We start from the raw sequence: 18,255 nt of genomic DNA on the forward strand, positions 1-18,255 counted from the left end.
GTTCTTCAAAATTGTGTTGAATATTCTGGATTTGTTTACCTTTCTATGTACACTTTAGAATCATCTTGTCAGTATCTACAAAATAACCTGCTGGAATTTTGATTTTGATTGTATTTAATTTATAGATCAAATTGAGAAGAACTGGGGCTGGGGATGTGGCTCAAGCGGTAGCGCGCTCGCCTGGCATGCGTGCGGCCCGGGTTCGATCCCCAGCACCACATACCAACAAAGATGTTGTGTCCACTGAAAACTAAAATAAAAAAAAAAACAAAAAAAAAAAAAAAAAAAAAAAAAAGCAAATTGAGAAGAACTAAAGCCTTGGCCTTTGTGTCAGTAAATTTTTAACAGAGGTGTAGGGGACAGAATACCTGATAAAATCAACTTAGAGGAGGAAAGATTTATTTTGGCTCATGGTTCCAGGGGTTTCAGTCCAAGGTGTGCTTTCCTTAATGCTTCTAGGTCTGTGGCGAAATAGTACAACATGGCAGAAGGGTACAGCACAGCAAAGCTACTCACCTCATGGCAGGGGGAAAGCAGAAAGAGAAGAAGGGGCTGGGAATAAGATTAACCCTTCCAGTGTATTCCAGTGACCCACTTTCTTCAGGCCCCACCTCCTACTGTTTCCACCACCTCCCAGTAATGCCATCAAATTATTAATTCATCAGTGGATTAATCCACTCATGAGGTTTGAGCCTTCATGATCAAACTCCGCCCAAAAGCCTCACCTCTGAATATTATTGCTTTAGGGACCAAGCCTTCAATACATGAGCCTTTGGGACACGTTTCAGATCCAAACCATAACAATATTGTGTCTTCTTATCCATGAACATGAACTCTCTCTCCATTTACTTAGTTCATCTTTGACTTGTTTTCATCAGAGTTTTGTAGGTTTTCTCTTATAAACCTTATTTTGTTGAATTTATGCTGGTATATTTATTTTGGGGTGTGCTGATGTAAATAGTGTTCTGTTTTTTAAAAAATATGATTTAAATATTATTTAGTTGTAGATGAACACACAGTATCTTTATTTTTATATGGTGCTGAGGATCGAACCCAATGCCTCACACATTCGAGGTAAGACTTTACCACTGAGCTACAGTCGCAGCCCCTAGTGTTCTGATTTTTAATTTCAAATTTCACTGGTTTATTTTTGAATATATGAAAGCATTTAACTTTAATGTATTAATGTTGTATCCTGCAACTTTGCTATAATCACTTATTAGTTCCAGGAGTTTTCGTTGTTTTGACTTATTTTTTTGTTTTTGTCAGTTCTTTAGATTTTCAGTATAGGCAGATATGTAATCTGTGAACAAAAAGAGTTTTATTTTTTTCTTCCCAATCTTTATGCTTTTATTTCCTTTTTACATCTTATTTCATTCACTAAAACTTCAGTATGATGTTGAAAAGGAGTGGGAAGATGGAACGTTTTTACCTCATTCCTGATCTTAGTAAGAAAGCTTCTATTTTCTCACCATTAAGTACGCCCCTCTCCCCCATTCAGTTTTTTAAAAATATTTTTTATAGTAGATGGACACAATACATTTATTTTATTTTTATGTGGTGCTGAGGATTGAACCCAGGGCCTTGCATGTGCTAGGTGAGTGCTCTACCACTGAGCCACAACCCAAGCCCCTCAGGTTATTTTTATTATATAAAAATTTTAATATGTAAAAATATGAGGCAACATGCTCCTTCTTTCTGATTCCCCACCCTCTACCCACCCTTGAATCCACCACAGCCATGAATGTATTTGCAATTAAGGTCATATTAGCTGTAGGGTTTTTGTAGATATTCTTTATCAAGTTGAAAAAGTTTCTGTTTTCCTAGTTTACTGATAGTAAACTGATAATTTTTACTGCTTATGTTGATATGGTTGTCTGTGTGTGTGTATGTATGTGTACTTTCATATTGGGGATTGAACTCAGGAACACTGTACCACTGAGCTATATCCCCAGCCCTTTTTATTTTTTTATTTTGAAACAAAGTCTCACTAAGTTGCTGAGGGTCTAAGTTGCCAAAGCTGGACTTTAGGTTGTAATCCCCTTGTCTCAGCCTCTCAAGTCACTGGTATTATAGGAGTAATCTGACTCTGATGTGATTTTTCTTTTAGCCTGTTGGTGCGTGGATTATATTAATTAATTAATTTTTGAATATTGAACCGGCCTTGTATACCTGGAATAAATTTCACTTTATGATTCTTTTTTATACATAATTGGACTGAATTTCCTAAACTTTTGTTGAGGATTTTTTACATCTTGAGTTCATGAAAAATATTGGTCTAGAGCTTTATTTTGTACAGCTTTTGGTTTTTGGTATTTGGGTAATGCTGGCTTCATAAAACAAATTAGGACATATTTCTTCTGCTTCTGCCTTCTGAAAGAGATTGTAGAGAATAGTGTAATTTCTTCTATAAATGTTTGGTAGAACTTACTGGTAAACCTATCTGGGCCAAGTGCTTTCCGTTTTGGAAGGTTATTAACTAGTGATTCCATTTCTTTAATAAATACAGGTCTATTTAGATTGTCAGTTTCTTTGTATGTTGTGGTAGATTGTGTTCTTCAAGGAAATGGATCTGTTTCATTTAGATTATAAAATTTGTGGGCATACAGTTGTTCCTCCTTTTTAAATTAATGTGATTTGTTGTGACATCCCCTTTCTTTTTATAAAAAAATTTTTTTTTAGTTGTACATGGACACAATATTTTTATTGTATTTAATTTTATGTGGTGCTGAACATCAAGCCCAGGACCTCACACATGCAAGGCTAATGCTCTACCACTGAACTACAACCCCAGTCTCCCTTTCTTTTTTTATTATATTTTCAATGAACCAGGTTTTGTTTCAGTTGATTTTTCTGTGCTGACTTTCTATCACAATTTAATGATTCTTTCTCTGATTCTTATTTTTTTCTTCTGCTCATGTTGGGTTTAATTTGTTCTTCTTTTTTTAATATCCTAAGGTGGAAACCTAGATAACTGATTTTAGATCTTTCTTCTTCTCTGATATATGTAGTTAATATTACATATTTCCCTTTATGTTTTGCCTGTACTGCATCCCACAAATTTTGATAAACTGTTTTTGTTTTCATTCAGATAAAAATACTTTTTACTTGAGATTTTCTTTTGGCCTCTGTGTTGCTCAGAAGTGGGTTGATTAATATCCAAGTATTTGGGGGAATTCGTTTTCCAGCAATCTTCCTGTTACTGATATCTAGTTTAATTCTGTTGTGGCACAAGGGAATCTAATATGATGTAATTAACTCAACATCAGTAAATAGTTTTTCTTGCATAACTAGCAACTGAGCCACTTTGAAATTTAACTTTGGTTTTGATCTTATCCCCCCCTCTTTTTTCTAAATATTTTTTAGTTGTAGATGGACACAATATCTTTTTTAATTTATTTTTATGTGGTGCTGAATATTGAACGAAGTGCCTCACACGTGCGAGGCAAATGCTCTACCACTGAGCTACAGCTACAGCCTCCGCCCTTTTTTTAAATGAAGATTCACTGCTTTGACACACTGATATCAGCAATTTATTTTAAATATTCTAATTTTTATGATTGTTTATTTCCTGTGAGTTTTATGATTATTGATATCCTATGAATTAGGAATATTTTGATGAGTGCTTATTTTCTGGTAATATCAATGTATGATGTTTATTTTGCCATTTAATCTGACAACAGAATAATCTACATTCTACTGTGCCTTAAAGGCAAGAATTTAAAGTCCATTTTTCTCTTTTCTTTTCTTGATATAATGGTGTGCACGGGTGAAATAAATGGAAAAGTTTTGGTATGGTAGTCTGCATGACAACTGAAACACTGTCACTTTAATTTGTGGTGTGCTAAGCAGCAGTATGAAGCTATGAAAGCACCATGTACTGTCTGTGTTGCAGCTGTTCAACTCTGCTAGCACAAAAATAGCCATAGGCAACACATGAATGAATAAGCATGACTGTGTTCCTATTAGATTTTATTTCAGTCTCTCAATTTCCTGTTTTTTGTTTTTGTTTTGTTTAGTTTTCTTTGGTGGCTTTTGGACTGAACCCAGGGCAAGCATTCTACCACTGAGTTAGTTATGCCTTTGCCATCCTGTAATTTTTTTATGTTAGGAAACATGATTTTTTATTTGTTTTTCAACCATTAGATACGCTACAACCATTCTTAGCTGATGGACTGCACAAAAACATCAAATAGGCCAGTTTGAGCCTAACCATTATAGTTTGCTGATCCCTGATATATCAGTGTAAGGAACACTTTATTTCACATTATTTTTAATGAGCTCATTTATTTTTACACAAAACCAAATGCTGTTTCTTTAATAGTAAGCCCAGATTGGTCTTCTTATCATTCCTATTTATCAGTCTTTTTTTTTTTAATTAAAACTTTTTTGTTACACATGTAATATTTGAAAGTATTTGTTTGTTTGTTTTTGGGAGATTGAACTCAGGGGCCCTGGACCACTGAGCCACATTTCTAGCCCTATTTTGTATTTTATTTAGAGTAACAGGGTCTCACTGAATTGCCTAATGCCTTGCTTTTGCTGAAGCTAGCTTTGAGCTTGAGATCCTCCTGCATCAGCCTGAAGAGCCATTGGGATTACAGGCCTGCACCAACACACCCTGCTGGAAGGTATTTTTTAGGAGTAAAAAGAAAGGAAAGAAAATCTTATAATATTTTGTCACTGATATTTTGAAATGTTAACATTTTCATAATTGTTTTGAATTTTTTATATATAAATCTAAATTTGTGCCTTATAAAAATGAGATAAATGCTATTTGCAACATTTAAAAAATTAATATATTTGAAAATGTGTTCATATCTACATTGTTTGTAATGTTGACATGAATTTCATTGTATGGAAATAGCACCACTTATTACTTATGGAAATATGACAGTTTATTTAATTTCCCTACTGAAGGATATTTAGGGTGTTCACCAATATCTGCTGGTACAATGTAGTCATCAGCCTTCTTCAGAGCATGAAAACAGTCCTTTAATGATTGGAGACTTCTTAAGCTTTACTTTCCTAGTGTCCAGTTTTATTTATCTTTCTAAAACCTTCCTCTGACTATTTGTAGCCTAAGTGGCCTAGAAAAATCAATGATTTTTCACAATGATGATAATGTTTGACATTTGTACTGTTTTGTAATGCAGTATTCAGTAATGTTTGAAATGTGAAGAGTGCTACATGGAAATTTAAAATTATGTAATTTTTATTTATATTTTAAAAACCGTGTGTGGCTCCTAGCTTGAGATCCTCCTGCCTCAGCCTTAGTAGATGGGTTTATAGATGTGTGTGCCACTGCATCTGGCTTTAGCTCCTATTTTTATAGTAATTTGTTAATGATACCTCTAGTTATTCAGGCTTAAAATAGGAGCCATCCTTTAGTGCTTATGTCTTCTTCATGCCCTCTGTTATGGTTTGGATCTAGAAATGTCCCCAAGAAAAGCTCATTGTTTGCAAGAATCATCCTCAGTGCAATGCAGGAATGTTCATAGGGTAAAGTCAATAGATTGTGAAATCTCAGCAGCTTGGGAGGATTGTGAGTTCTGAGCAACTTAGAAAGGCCTTAAGCAACTCAGCAAGACCCTGTCTCAAAAAACAATAAAAAAATGTTTGAAGGTCTTGGCTCAGTGGTAGAGCAATTGCTTAGTATGGATGAGGTATTGGGTTTGATCCTCAAATAAATAAATAAAGTTATTGTGTCCACCTACAACTAAAAACAAATTTAAGAAGTTTTTTTTTGTTAAAAGGATTGGGTTTGGGGAAGTGGCTCAATGGTTAAGTGCCCTTGAATTCAATCCCCAGTACACATATCCTCCAAAAGATAGATTATGAGAGCAATCACCTCATCAGTGGATTAATCCATTTGGTAGATTAATAATTTGAGTGGACTACTGGATGGTAATTGTAGGCAGGTGGAACATGGCTGGAAGAAGTAGGTGATTGGGGGCATACCCTTTGACTATATCTTGTCCCTGATTTCTGCTGCACACTACCCCACTTCCACCTCCTCTTTTTGCTCTATGGCTGCCATGAGCTAAGCAGCTTTCCTCCACTGGGCCCTTCTGCCATGATGTGCTGCCTCACCTCAGACCTAGAACAATGGAGTTGACTGACCATGGACTGAGATCTCTGAAACTGTGAACCCAAAATAAACTTTTCTTTCTCAAAGTTGTTCTTATCATGTATTTTGGTCATAGAGAAGAAAAGTTGACTAACACATCCTCTTTCTTTGGCAATTCTTACCAACTGTCCCAATTTTGTTATGGTTCTCCCATCATTCTTGTGGGAAATGCCTCAAAATTAAATGATTGCCATGTTTTCTGATTTTTATATTTAATTTATATCTTCTCCATCAGATTGGATTTCTTAATATTGCCTGTCTCATCAAGAAGCCACAGTTGCTCCCTTTCTCCTAAGGCTGCTTTTTAAAAGTTTCCTTGGTTTCCATTATATGATCCAATTTTCTTTTGTGTTTTACATGTTTTACTGAATTGTTTTTTAAATAAGCTGTGCTTATTGCTGTTTTTTTTTTTTTCCACTGAAGCTGAGCTGTTCTAGATTGGTAAACACCTGTGATAGTAATGACTAATGCTTATTCAAGTTTAATTCTCTCCTTTCTGGGCCCATAAGAAATTATGTTTAGTCAGGGTCACATGACTAGTCCTACCAATGTAATAAGAGTAGAAATGATTTGTGTCACTTCTAGGCTCTGACACTTAAGAGCCAGTATGCCTTTTCCTCTTCTTTTCCCCTTATCTTGTGATATGTGAGAGGTAACATATTGTGATATGTGAGAGGTAACATATGTTCCTAATGATGTAGTTCATGTGGCAGAACCATCATCAGGCTGGGTTTCTGAGTGACTATGTGGAGTAGTCTCCCAGGTTAGAGATACAGGAGAAATGGACCTTTTAATGACCCTCATTTTAGGCCTAATTGCTGCCCAAAGTCTGTATTTCTTAAATCTATTGCATTGGGGTTTAAGGTTTAACATGAATTTTGGAAAAGATACTTTCAGACTGTAGCACCCATACACATAATAGGGTCAATAAATGTCCAGTTTGTCCAGGATTAAGAAAAATTGGAGAATCCTTAGCAAACATAGACAAGTTGGTCGCCCTTCTTCACCTATGTTAGTTGTTATTTATGTTATTTCTCATTTGTAAGAGACTCCATGCTCCACAAAAATTAGTCTTTTTCAATCTGTCAATGAACCTGTATTTTATTACCTTTTTTCCTGCTGGTGCATAATTTTTTTTTCTACCCAAATGAAGGTGATTTTAAAATCTTGTGGTTATTCTTCATATTGCTTTCCTTGTAAGCCCAAATGCAAAGTAATACACACACACACACACACACACACACACATGCACATTCGTAGGCTAACTTCTTAATGGGAGATATTGGTTTCTTATTGCTGTCTTTGCTATCTTGTTTGTTCTCTGAAATATAAGGTAGAACTCACTTGCCTTGCTTTTATAAATAGGATCTGCTATAGAGCTCATTGACCGTAATGTGGGTAGGGTTTGGTTTCAAGTTCATTATACAGTGAGTGTGACAAATGGCCGAGTGAGGTGGTGCTATTCATGACTCAGAATCTCTGTCATATGAGCCAGGTGTGGTGGCACATGCCTGTAATGCCAGCAGCTCAGGAGGCTGAGGCAGGAGGATGACAAGTTCAAGGCCAGCCTCAGCAAAAGTGAGGCATTAAGCAACTCAGTGAGACCCTGTCTCTAAATAAAATACAAAATAGGGCTTGGGATTTGGCTCAGTGGTTGAATACCCCTGAGTTCAATCCCTGGTACCCGCCTCCAAAAACAAAATAAAGAATCTCTGTCATATTACATATCCTTCATTATTTCCTAAATGAGTCATGTATTGGGTACAGATTTTCCATAAATAGTTAACTCTTACACACTTAATCACAACTAGTTAAGTTTTCTATATATGCTAGTTTGTGTTGAATACAGTAAACCTTATTCTAGGTTACATATTCTGATTAGTAAAAATACTTCTGGTTTGCATATTTTTTGTCAAATAATAAGTTTTGTTATAATCAAATTTGCATATATTAGGGTTGGGGATGTGGCTCAAGCGGTAGTGCGCTCGCCTGGCATGCGTGCGGCCCGGGTTCGATCCTCAGCACCACATACAAAACAAAGATGTTGTGTCCGCCAATAACTAAAAAGTAAATATTACAAAAATTCTCTCTCTCTCACTCTCTCACTCTCTCTTTTAAAAAAAAAAGTTTGCATATATTAACATGAAGCTCCTTGATTCTGTGGTACTTAGTATGAATTTTGTGTGTGTGTGTGTGTGTGTGTGTGTGTGAGAGAGAGAGAGAGAGAGAGAGAGAGAGAGAGAGAGAGAGATGGAGAGATATACTTAACCCAGGAATTGAACCCAGGGCTCTGTACATACTAGGCAAACACTTTATCACTAAACTATACCCCTGTTCTCTTTATTTTAATTTTTTTTTCTTTTGGACCAGAAATTGAACCTAGAGGCATTTAACCATTGAGCCACATCTCCAGTCCTTTCTATATTTTATTTTGAGTCAGAGTCTTGCTAAGTTACTTTGGGCCTCGCTAAATTGCTGAGGCTGGCTTTGAACTCATGATACTCCTGCCTCGGCCTCCTGAACCGCTGGCATTACAGGCATGGGCTACTGGGCCCAGCTGTGATAGCTTATTTATTCATTTATTTATTTATTTATTCATTTTTTGAACTCAGGAGCACTCGATCACTGTGCCATATCCCCAGGCCTATTTTGTATTTTTTGTAGAGACAGGGTCTCACTGAGTTGCTTATGCCTCATCATTGCTGAGGCTGCTTTGAACTTGTGATCCTCTTGCCAATCTCCTGAGCTGCTGGGATTATAGTCGTGTGCCACCATGCTCAGTTCATTTATTTTTTATTATTTTTAAATGTCTTTTATTTTTTAGTTGTAGTTGAACACAATACCTTTATTAAATTTTTTTTATGTGGTGCTGAGGATTGAACCCAGTGCCTCACATGTGCTAGGAGAGCGCTCTACCGCTGAGCCACAACCCTAGCCCTCATTTATTTTTATTACTGAATGATATTCCATTGTGTGGACATTCCATAGTTTGTTTATTCATTCACCTTTGGAAGAATATAAGTTGTGTGCAGATGAAAAATTCCAATTAATTTGGTTAAATACCAAAGAGCAGAATAGATTTGAATTATATGGTAGGACTATGTGTAGTTTTGTAAGACATTGCTAAACTGTCTTCCAAAGTGTACTTTCCCACCAGCAATATATAAGAGTTTCAGTTTCTCCATATCTTTTTCATTACTTGTTACATTCATAATTTTGATTATAGCTATTCTAGTGGGTGTGCTATGATCTCTTTATCTTATTGTGGTTTTAATTTGCACTTTCCTAATGGCTATTGATATTGAGCATCTTTACATGAACTTATTGACCATTTGTGTATCTTTAGAGAAATGTCTATTTCTATCCTTTTTTCATTTTTAGTGGGATTATTTATCTATTTATTGAGTTGCAACAATTTTTTATGTATTCTGTATACTAGATCCTTAACTGACATATGATTTCTGGATATTTTGTTTTGTGATTTTTCACTTTCTTGGTGTATTATCCTTTGATAATTTTTATTTTGATGGAAGTTCAGTTTATCTATACTTTCATTGATTTCTTGTGTTTTTGTTGTCTTATCTAAGAAAGTATTGCATAGTCATTTTCCTTGTAAGAGTTTTTAATAGTTTCTGTTCTAAACTTTATTTCTCTTGAACATTCTGAAGTAATTTTTGTGTATGTTGTAAAGTCGGTGTCCATACTAATTCTTTTCCATGCGTATATTCATTTGTCCCAGCATCATTTGTTGACAAGGTTATTCTTTCACCCTTGAATGGCTTTGGTATTCTCAAAACTCAATCGACCATATATATTTATTTTTGACTTTTTAATTCAATTCCATTGGTTTACATGCCTGTTATTATAACACATACATTATCTTTTTAAAAAAATTTTTGGTAGTTGTAGATGGACAGAATGCCTTTATTTTATTTGTTTACTTTTATGTGCTGCTGAGGATCAAACCCAGTGCCTCACACATGCTAGGCAAGCACTTTCCCGCTGAGCTGAGCCCAAGAAACCATAATATACTACCTTGATCACTATAGCTTTCTAGTAAGCTTTGAAACTGAGAAATCCTCCAACCTTTTTCTTTTTCAAGATTACTTTGGCTTTTATGACTATTGCAGTACCATGAGAATTTTCGAATTGGTCTGTGCATTTCTTGGGGTGGAGGGAAGCCCCATTTTGATGGGTTTTCATTGAATGTGTAGATCAGTTTTGGGAGATTGCCATGTCAAATCACCTTTTCAAAACATATTTATGTAACACCATCACACATTGTGAGTCATAGTATTTCTGGAGATGGATATTGCCTCATTCTTTTCTTAGCTTTTCTGTCAGGAACAAGAGACAATGATCTAGACATCCATGAAACCTGACTTTTTTGTTGTTTGTTTAAATCTGTTTTTTTACTTGCTAGTCCAGTAAGGTATTATGTGGGTTATTTGTTTTTGCTATTTAATAAATAATTGAACCATGTTGTCTGTATGTTAAGTAGACATTTTAAATTTGACTGTACTTAGTTGGATTGTCTACAGTGTTATTTATAAGCCAAAGCTAATTGTGTGAATACATATTAAAACAGAAATCATGGAGCACTAACCTAGACCCACAGAATTAGATACCCTATGCTGGGTCCTGGGGATATATATTTAAATATGTTCTAGAGGTCACTTTTTATGTGTAAACCTAGGGTATTGCATATGCTAGATAACACTCTACCACTGGCTACATCCCCAGCAACCCTCTACCTTTTAAAAAATTGGAGATAGGGTCTCACTAATTTGCCCAGGCTGGCCTTGAACTTGTGATCCTTCTTCCTCAATCGGAATTCCAAGGAGCTGGGATTATAGGTATGCACTACTTTGCCCAGCCTTTAGCTGATTTTAATGTGCCCTAGTTTGAGGAACCATAGATTTAAAAAGTATTTTGCTCTGAGAGGTCTAACCCATTCAACTAGTCAAAACTTGTTAATCTGATATTCACTTTGAAAGCTCCACATGAATTTCAGGGCTAGAGTATAATGATTGCTGACTCACTTGACTCTTCCTTTGAAACCTCTGAGGCAGGTGGAATTTGTTGTGTTAACATCTGTTTATCTTTGAAATATTTTCCCCTGGGTTTATAGTGTGGAGTTTATGGTACATTGGCCCTACTGTGTAATGCTATGCTTTAGAAAGTCTGGATAGAGAGGATTAATTAAATGAAAATCACTGAATTCTGTCTATGTCATGGGTTAGCTAAATAAATAGCCTTTTGTGTCCTAACAGGAGTAGACTTTTTCTGGTTTAGGCTTTCCACATGGTTTATTATCAAGTATGACAACTTGTCGTGTGTAATCAACATCACATTAGTCTCATGAGAATAGGCACTCCTTTAATCAGCTGCTTTCTTTAATCTGGTGGGGTGAGCCATAAGGTAACCAAGACATTATTATCATTTTTTTGTGTGTGGGGGGATAGTGGTGATATTGGTGGTGGTGCAATAAGCTATGTGGGTGTGTGAGTGTTTGGAGTGTACAGATTTTCTAAAAAGAGATAGGTGACAGATGGCAGATAAAGCATTCATGAGTTCCTTATTTGTCACAGTGCATCAAAAATTATACTCATGTGTTCTAGGATTCAGTAATAATTTTGCTTACTAGAAGCATTAGTTTCTAATCTGTCTCACCATGATTTATTAGAGCCTGGGCAAATCATTTAAATTCCAAGTCCATATTCTTCACATTATGAGGAGGATGGACTAGACAATTTTTATAGACTATAAATCTAAATCCAGGGTTTGGGGTCATAGCTCAGTGGTAGAGTGCTTGTTTAGCATGTTTGAGGCACTGGGTTAAATTCTCAGCATTGCATATAAATAAATAAAATAAAAAATAAAAGGTCCATCGACAACTAAAAACAAAAATTTTTTTTTAAATTTAAATTTAGCCAGGCATGGTGGCACATGCCTAAAATCCCACCAGCTAAGGAGGCTGAGGCAGGAGGATTGCAAGTTCAAAGCCAGCATCAGCAAAAGCAAGGTGCTAAGCAAGTCAATGAGACCCTGTCTCTAAATAAAATACAAAATGAGGCTGGGGATGTGAGTCAGTGGTCAAGTGCCCCAGAATTCAATCCCTGACCCACCCCCAAAAAATCTAAATCTAAAATCCTGATTTGGACATTGTTTAAAACTCTCATAAGCATGGAGATAATAGTTGAGGTCTGATTCTTTCCTTTGTTCTCCCTATTATCTATCATGAGCCATCATCATAAATAGTCTATTTATTGTGCTATATGTCATTGATCTGTTCTCATGCTCTCATGTGAAATGACTTCTCATTTTATTTCTTTTAATGTTTATCATTTCATAGCTTTAAATATATGGATAACATTTTTAGTCCTCTGAATTTATATATAATTTTATTTTTGTTAAAAGTTATATATAAAAAGCCCAAAGGGGCTTCTTAAGGGTCTTCTCTCCTCAGCAAGGTTTCATATATACCTAGACAGTGCAGTGAGAGGTTAATCTATACATGTTCATCTATTCATTGTAATCCTTTAAATTCCAAGTCCATATTCTTCACATTATGAGGAGGATGGACTAGACAGTATCATATTAGATATTGGTAGGTACCATTTTCAGATATTTGAGACTTATTTAGTCCATGCTGACTCAAGTCTTACAAGAATCAAATATCTTAAAATGTTTATAACGTAGTCAGAATAATGATAATAAAGTATAAAGTCATCAAACAATATAGGGTAGTATATATTTGTTATATTATGTATCAGACTAACTGATATCAAAAGTATTTCACCAACCTTTAGACAAACAAGTCATGAAAACATCATGAAGAAATAGACTTAAATTGGATCTTGAAGGGTGAACCAAATTTGAATAATCAGGAAAAGAAGGGCAGTCTCTGTAAGGTAAAAATGTAGCATAATGTGTTTTGTTTGGCAACAAGTTCAGTGCTTTTTTAAAATTTCTTTAGTGGTAGATGGACACAATACCTTTATTTTATTTATTTTTATGTGATGCTGAGGATCAAACCCAGTGCCTCACACATGCCAGGCAAATTCTCTACCTCTGAGCCACAACCCCAGCCTCTGGATTTTTTTTTTTTTTTTTTTTTTGAGTCACCGGCATTACAGGCATGCACCATTCTACCCATTGCAATACTGGATTTTAAAAAATTCCTCACCGCATATAGTTTGATGTGGCTTAAAAGAATGTATAATGGGGCTGGGATGTGGCTCAAGCAGTAGCGCGCTCGCCTGGCATGCGTGCGGCCTGGGTTCGATCCTCAGCACCACATACAAAAACAAAGATGCTGTGTCCACCAAAAACTAAAAAATAAATATTAAAAAAATAAAAATAAATAAAAAAAAGAATGTATAATGGAGGGCTGGGATTGTGGCTCAGGGGCTGAGCGCTCGCCTTGCATGTGTGAGGCACTGCGTTCGATCCTCAGCACCACGTAAAAGTAAATAAATAAAATAAAGGTATTATGTCCATCTACAAGTAAAAAAAATTTAAAAAAAAAGAATATATAATGGAAAAATCTAAATAATAAGTAAAATCAGAAGTAGGGACACTGCATATTTCCATGGTGGAAACAGCAGAACACAGATATGTAATCTCTAATGTTATGCACAGTTATACTAGCATTGAGCAGTAAATTTTGATTCTTAGAAATAGGGGAGGGCTGGGGATGTGGCTGGGCTGGGGATGTGGCTCAAGTGGTAGCGCGCTCGCCTGGCATGCATGCGGCCCGGGTTCGATCCTCAGCACCACATACCAACAAAGATGTTGTGTCCGCCAATAACTAAAAAATAAATATTAAAAATTCTCTCTCTCTCTCTCTCTCTCTCTCTCTCTCTCTCTCTCTCTCTCTCCCCTCTCTCACTCTCTCTTTAAAAAAAAAAAAGAAAGAAAGAAATAGGGGAAAAATTTACTCCCAAAATATAGGCTCTAATCTCTAGGGTATATAAAGAACTCAAAAAGCTAAGCACCAAAAAACAAAACAAAACAAAAACAAATAACACAATCAATAAATAGGCCAAGGACCTGAACAGACACTTCTCAAAAGAGGATATACAATCAGTCAACAAATATATGAAAAAATGTTCATCGTCTCTCACCATTAGAGAAATGCAAATCAAAACCTCTATTAATATATCATCTCACTCCAGTAAGAATGGCAGCTATTATGACGACAAACAACAATAAATGTCGGCGAGGATGTAGGGGAAAAGCACACACATACATTGCTGGTGGGACTGCAAATTGGTGCAGCCAATATGGAAAGCAGTATGGAGATTCCTTGGAAAACTGGGAATAGAACCACCATTTGACCCAGCTATCCCTCTCCTCAGTCTATTTCCAAAGGACTTAAAAACAGCATACTACAGGGACACGGCCACAACAATGTTTATAGCAGCACAATTCACAATAGCTAAAATGTAGAACCAACCTAGATGCCCCTCAGTAGATGAATGGGTTAAAAAAATGTGGCATATATACACAATGGAATATTAGCAATAAAAAGAGAATAAAATCATGGCATTTTCAGGTAACTGGATGGTGTTGGAGAAAATAATGCTGAGTGAAGTTAGCAATCCCCAAAAAACAAATGCTGAATGTTTTCTGTGATATAAGGTGACTGACCCATAAATGGGGTAGGGAGGGGGAGCATGGGAGGAATAGACAAACTCTAGAGGGCAGAGGGGTGGGAGGGGAAGGGAGAGGGCAGGGGGTTAGCAATGATGGTGGAATGTGATAGACATCACTATCCAAAGTACATGTATGAAGACATGAATTGGTGTGATCATACTTAATATACAAACAGAAATAGGAAAAATTGTGCTCTATATGTGTAATAAGAATTGTAATGCATTCTGCTGTCATGTATTTAAAAATAAAACCAATTAAAAAAGAGAGATGGGGGAAAAGTAGAGGGATATTTTGTTGCAGGAGTAACTTTTTTTCAAAACTAGAAGCTATACTATTTTGATTTGGGTAGAGTATAGATCTTCAAAGTCCCCATCCCCACCGCAGCAAGGCATGGTGGCATACATCCTCAGCTACTCAGGAAACTGAGGCAGGAGGATCTTATGTTTATGGCTTAACTGAGCTACTTAGCAAGACCCTGTCTCAAAAGAAAAAGGGTTGGGGATATCACTCAAAGATAGTGTCCCTTGGTTCAGTTCTCAAAAAGATTTTATAGTGTTATAGAGCACAGAGAATGCAATAGAAAATGTCAATATCGAATGTGATATTAGGCTTCAAAACACTGTTTCTTAATGTGATTCTATATAAAGCTAAGGAAATGACACCAAAATTCAGCTCAGTTAACAAGAAGTCAACACTTTGGGGACCAAGATTATCTGTATATACTTTTCTGATGGTCTAGATTAAAATGATAACATTTAGAATGTAGAGAAATGAAGACTATTCAGGAAGCCTGATGTTTCAAGTCATATGAAGAAATTTATAAAAAATTAAATCCAATGGTTCTGTTCTCTGGCAAGGGTCTAAAATGATCAGGTATTCTGTTTCTGATTAAGGGCAAGTCAAGAGCAAAACAATAGATGTTAAAATTGAAATATTTTTGTGGAATTGAGAAGTCTAACCATACTTTTCTCAACTTGATTGTTATCTTGCTCCTATCATCGAAGTATGTTTGCAATATCAATAGATAAAAAAAAGGATTTCTCTTAAAAGTACTGTTATTCACTATAGTCCATGATGATGATTTGATCAAAATTCTTACATTTGAGTATGGGAGAGATTATTTTAGCCTGGAAAAAGAGGTTGAGGCAGGAGAATCACAAGTTCAGAGCTGGCCTCAGCCTCAGCAAAAGTGAGGCAGTGAGACCTTATCTCTAAATAAAATAAAAAATAGGGCTGGGGATGTGGCTCAGTGGTTGAGTGCCTCTGAGTTCAATTCCCTGTTACCCCCCCCCCCCAAAATTTTCCCTCTTTTTTCTCCCAGGCCTCCACATACCCACTCTTAGTTTATAATATAGTTTCCTTCATTTGTTTAATGTACTGCAGTTTTGTAACATTTTGTAACATTGTTGCTAACTGTGCAGTTAGCAACAATCAGCACTAAGGGAGATAAATCAAGAATGTAATATAGACAATTTTGATAGGACAGGGGACTGACAAAAGATTTTTAACAAATCCAGAGAACAGAGCAAGAGGAAAACAAAAAGTTTTTTCTGTAGGTTAAATGTGGGATAATTTGGGGGTACAGCAGCATAGTTCCTTTTATACCTTTAAAAATCTTCAGAGGACTAAGGTGTAGCTCTAGGTAGAGCACTTGTCTAGCATGTACAAGATTCTGGATTTAATCCCCAGCACAGTAAAATAAGTAAGTAAAATAAAAAGTTTCAGCCAGGTGTGGTGGTCTCCTGTAATCCCAGCGTCTCAGGAGGCTGAGGTAGGAGGATCACAAATTCAAAACCAGCCTCAGTAATGGCAAGATGCTAAGCAACTCAGCGAGACTCTGTCTCTAAATAAAATACAAAATTGGACTGGGGATGTGGCTCAGTGGTTGAGTGCCCCTGAGTTCAATTCCTGGTACCCCTTCTGTACCCCCCTACCCCACCCCGAAAAAAAAAAAAGAGATAATTAAGGATCTTTATAATCTGAAGTGGGGAGAAAGAATCCATCTCCCATCACCACTAAAGTCACAAGTTTTTGCTTTTTTGTTTGGTGGTGCTAGGGATCAAAACCAGGGCCTCACACAACCTAGGCAGGTCCTCTTTAGCTGAGTTACATCCACAGCCCTCTTTTAGTTGGCTTTATCATAGTCAGCTTTTTAAAGAACAGATAGTATACAAAAAGAGAGAACTTACATATATTAATTTCTTAATTTCCTGTTGAGTTCACATGTTTCTGAAGGTTCTGCTCTTTTTTCTCTATTCCTGGCAGAAACATGGTCTTATTCTTTTCTGTTTTTATCAGATTTCATTCAACAGCAGGTTTCCTTTGTTGCCCAGGCTGGACTCAAACTCATGGGCTCAAGTGATCCTTCTGCCTCAGCCTCCTGACTAATTGGTACTAGAGGCATGTACCACCACACTTGGCTTCCAGATTTCACTTTTAATAGACCCCAAAACATCTAGTTGTTATTGCTTCTTAGTGGTTGAAAAAAATATTTCCTAGCCTCCCTAGCCTTGACAATGTGATTTAATTTTGCATTTTCTGACTGAATAGTTTAAAATACTATAGTATTTTAATGGCTTCCATCTCCCTCTTTCAATAGTAACTTTCTTGTTGGTTTCAGGGGTTCAACTAGATATAGCTTCACAGTCTCTGGACCCAGAAGTATTTTTAAAAGTTAAATCTGAAATTGAAGAAGAGCTAAAATCCCTGGACAAAGAGATTTCTGAAGGTCTGTTTATTCTTATTTTCCTAGTCAATTAGCAGATTCTTTCTGGTTAGTTTGGTTTTCTGTGGCTTAGTTTGATTTTCATAGTAAGTTATTCTCAACATTACACAACTTAACTGGTATGGGATTATAAGGATATGAAACTAGAAGGTAGCCTTTTTTTCTTTTCCTGGGGGACATATTTGTAAGTTTCTCAACTATACCCTACCATTTAGATGTAGCCTTCTCTGGTTTTAAGCAATGAATTAAATGATGTTAAGGTTCTTTCCATTCAATATGATTTGATTTATATTTGGTAACTTTATAACTAATAACAGCATGAAAGAGAGAGCTTCTGGTTTTTACATGTATATAAGCTATAGAGTGTTATAGTGTAAGTATCATTTTCTAGCCACATATTTTGCACTGAACACTACTTCATCTTAAGTTTTAAAAATAATTGTCATTCTACTAGCTGTGTGAAATTATAATCATTAAATGAACATTTACCCAATTGTTCCTTTATTATTTTTTTTTTTAAGAGAGAGTGAGAGAGGAGAGAGAGAGAATTTTTTTTTTTAATATTTATTTTTTAGTTCTTGGCGGACACAACATCTTTGTTGGTATGTGGTGCTGAGGATCGAACCCGGGCCGCACGCATGCCAGGCGAGCGCGCTACCGCTGAGCCACATCTCCAGCCCTGTTCCTTTATTATTGAGAGGAGCATTTGGTTACTTCCTGTTTTGCCTTCCACAAATAA

General features: G+C 36.0%; 1 protein-coding gene across 8 annotated transcripts in view; it reads left to right on the top strand.

The window, feature by feature from the left end:
* Positions 1-18,255, top strand: part of Bcl2l13 (BCL2 like 13) — a 78,740-nt gene that overhangs the window by 20,948 nt on the left and 39,537 nt on the right. For 7 of the 8 annotated variants that reach the window (XM_077798227.1, XM_077798225.1, XM_077798228.1 and 4 more), the window contains one exon: positions 17,412-17,519. The exons of the other annotated variant lie outside the window; for it this stretch is intronic. In XM_077798227.1, coding sequence (XP_077654353.1) covers positions 17,412-17,519 — 108 coding nt within the window. The remainder of the gene's footprint in view (positions 1-17,411; positions 17,520-18,255) is intronic. 8 annotated transcript variants of the gene reach the window in all.

Source organism: Urocitellus parryii, chromosome 5 (assembly GCF_045843805.1).
Source record: "Urocitellus parryii isolate mUroPar1 chromosome 5, mUroPar1.hap1, whole genome shotgun sequence".
Taxonomy (NCBI): Eukaryota; Metazoa; Chordata; class Mammalia; order Rodentia; family Sciuridae; genus Urocitellus; species Urocitellus parryii.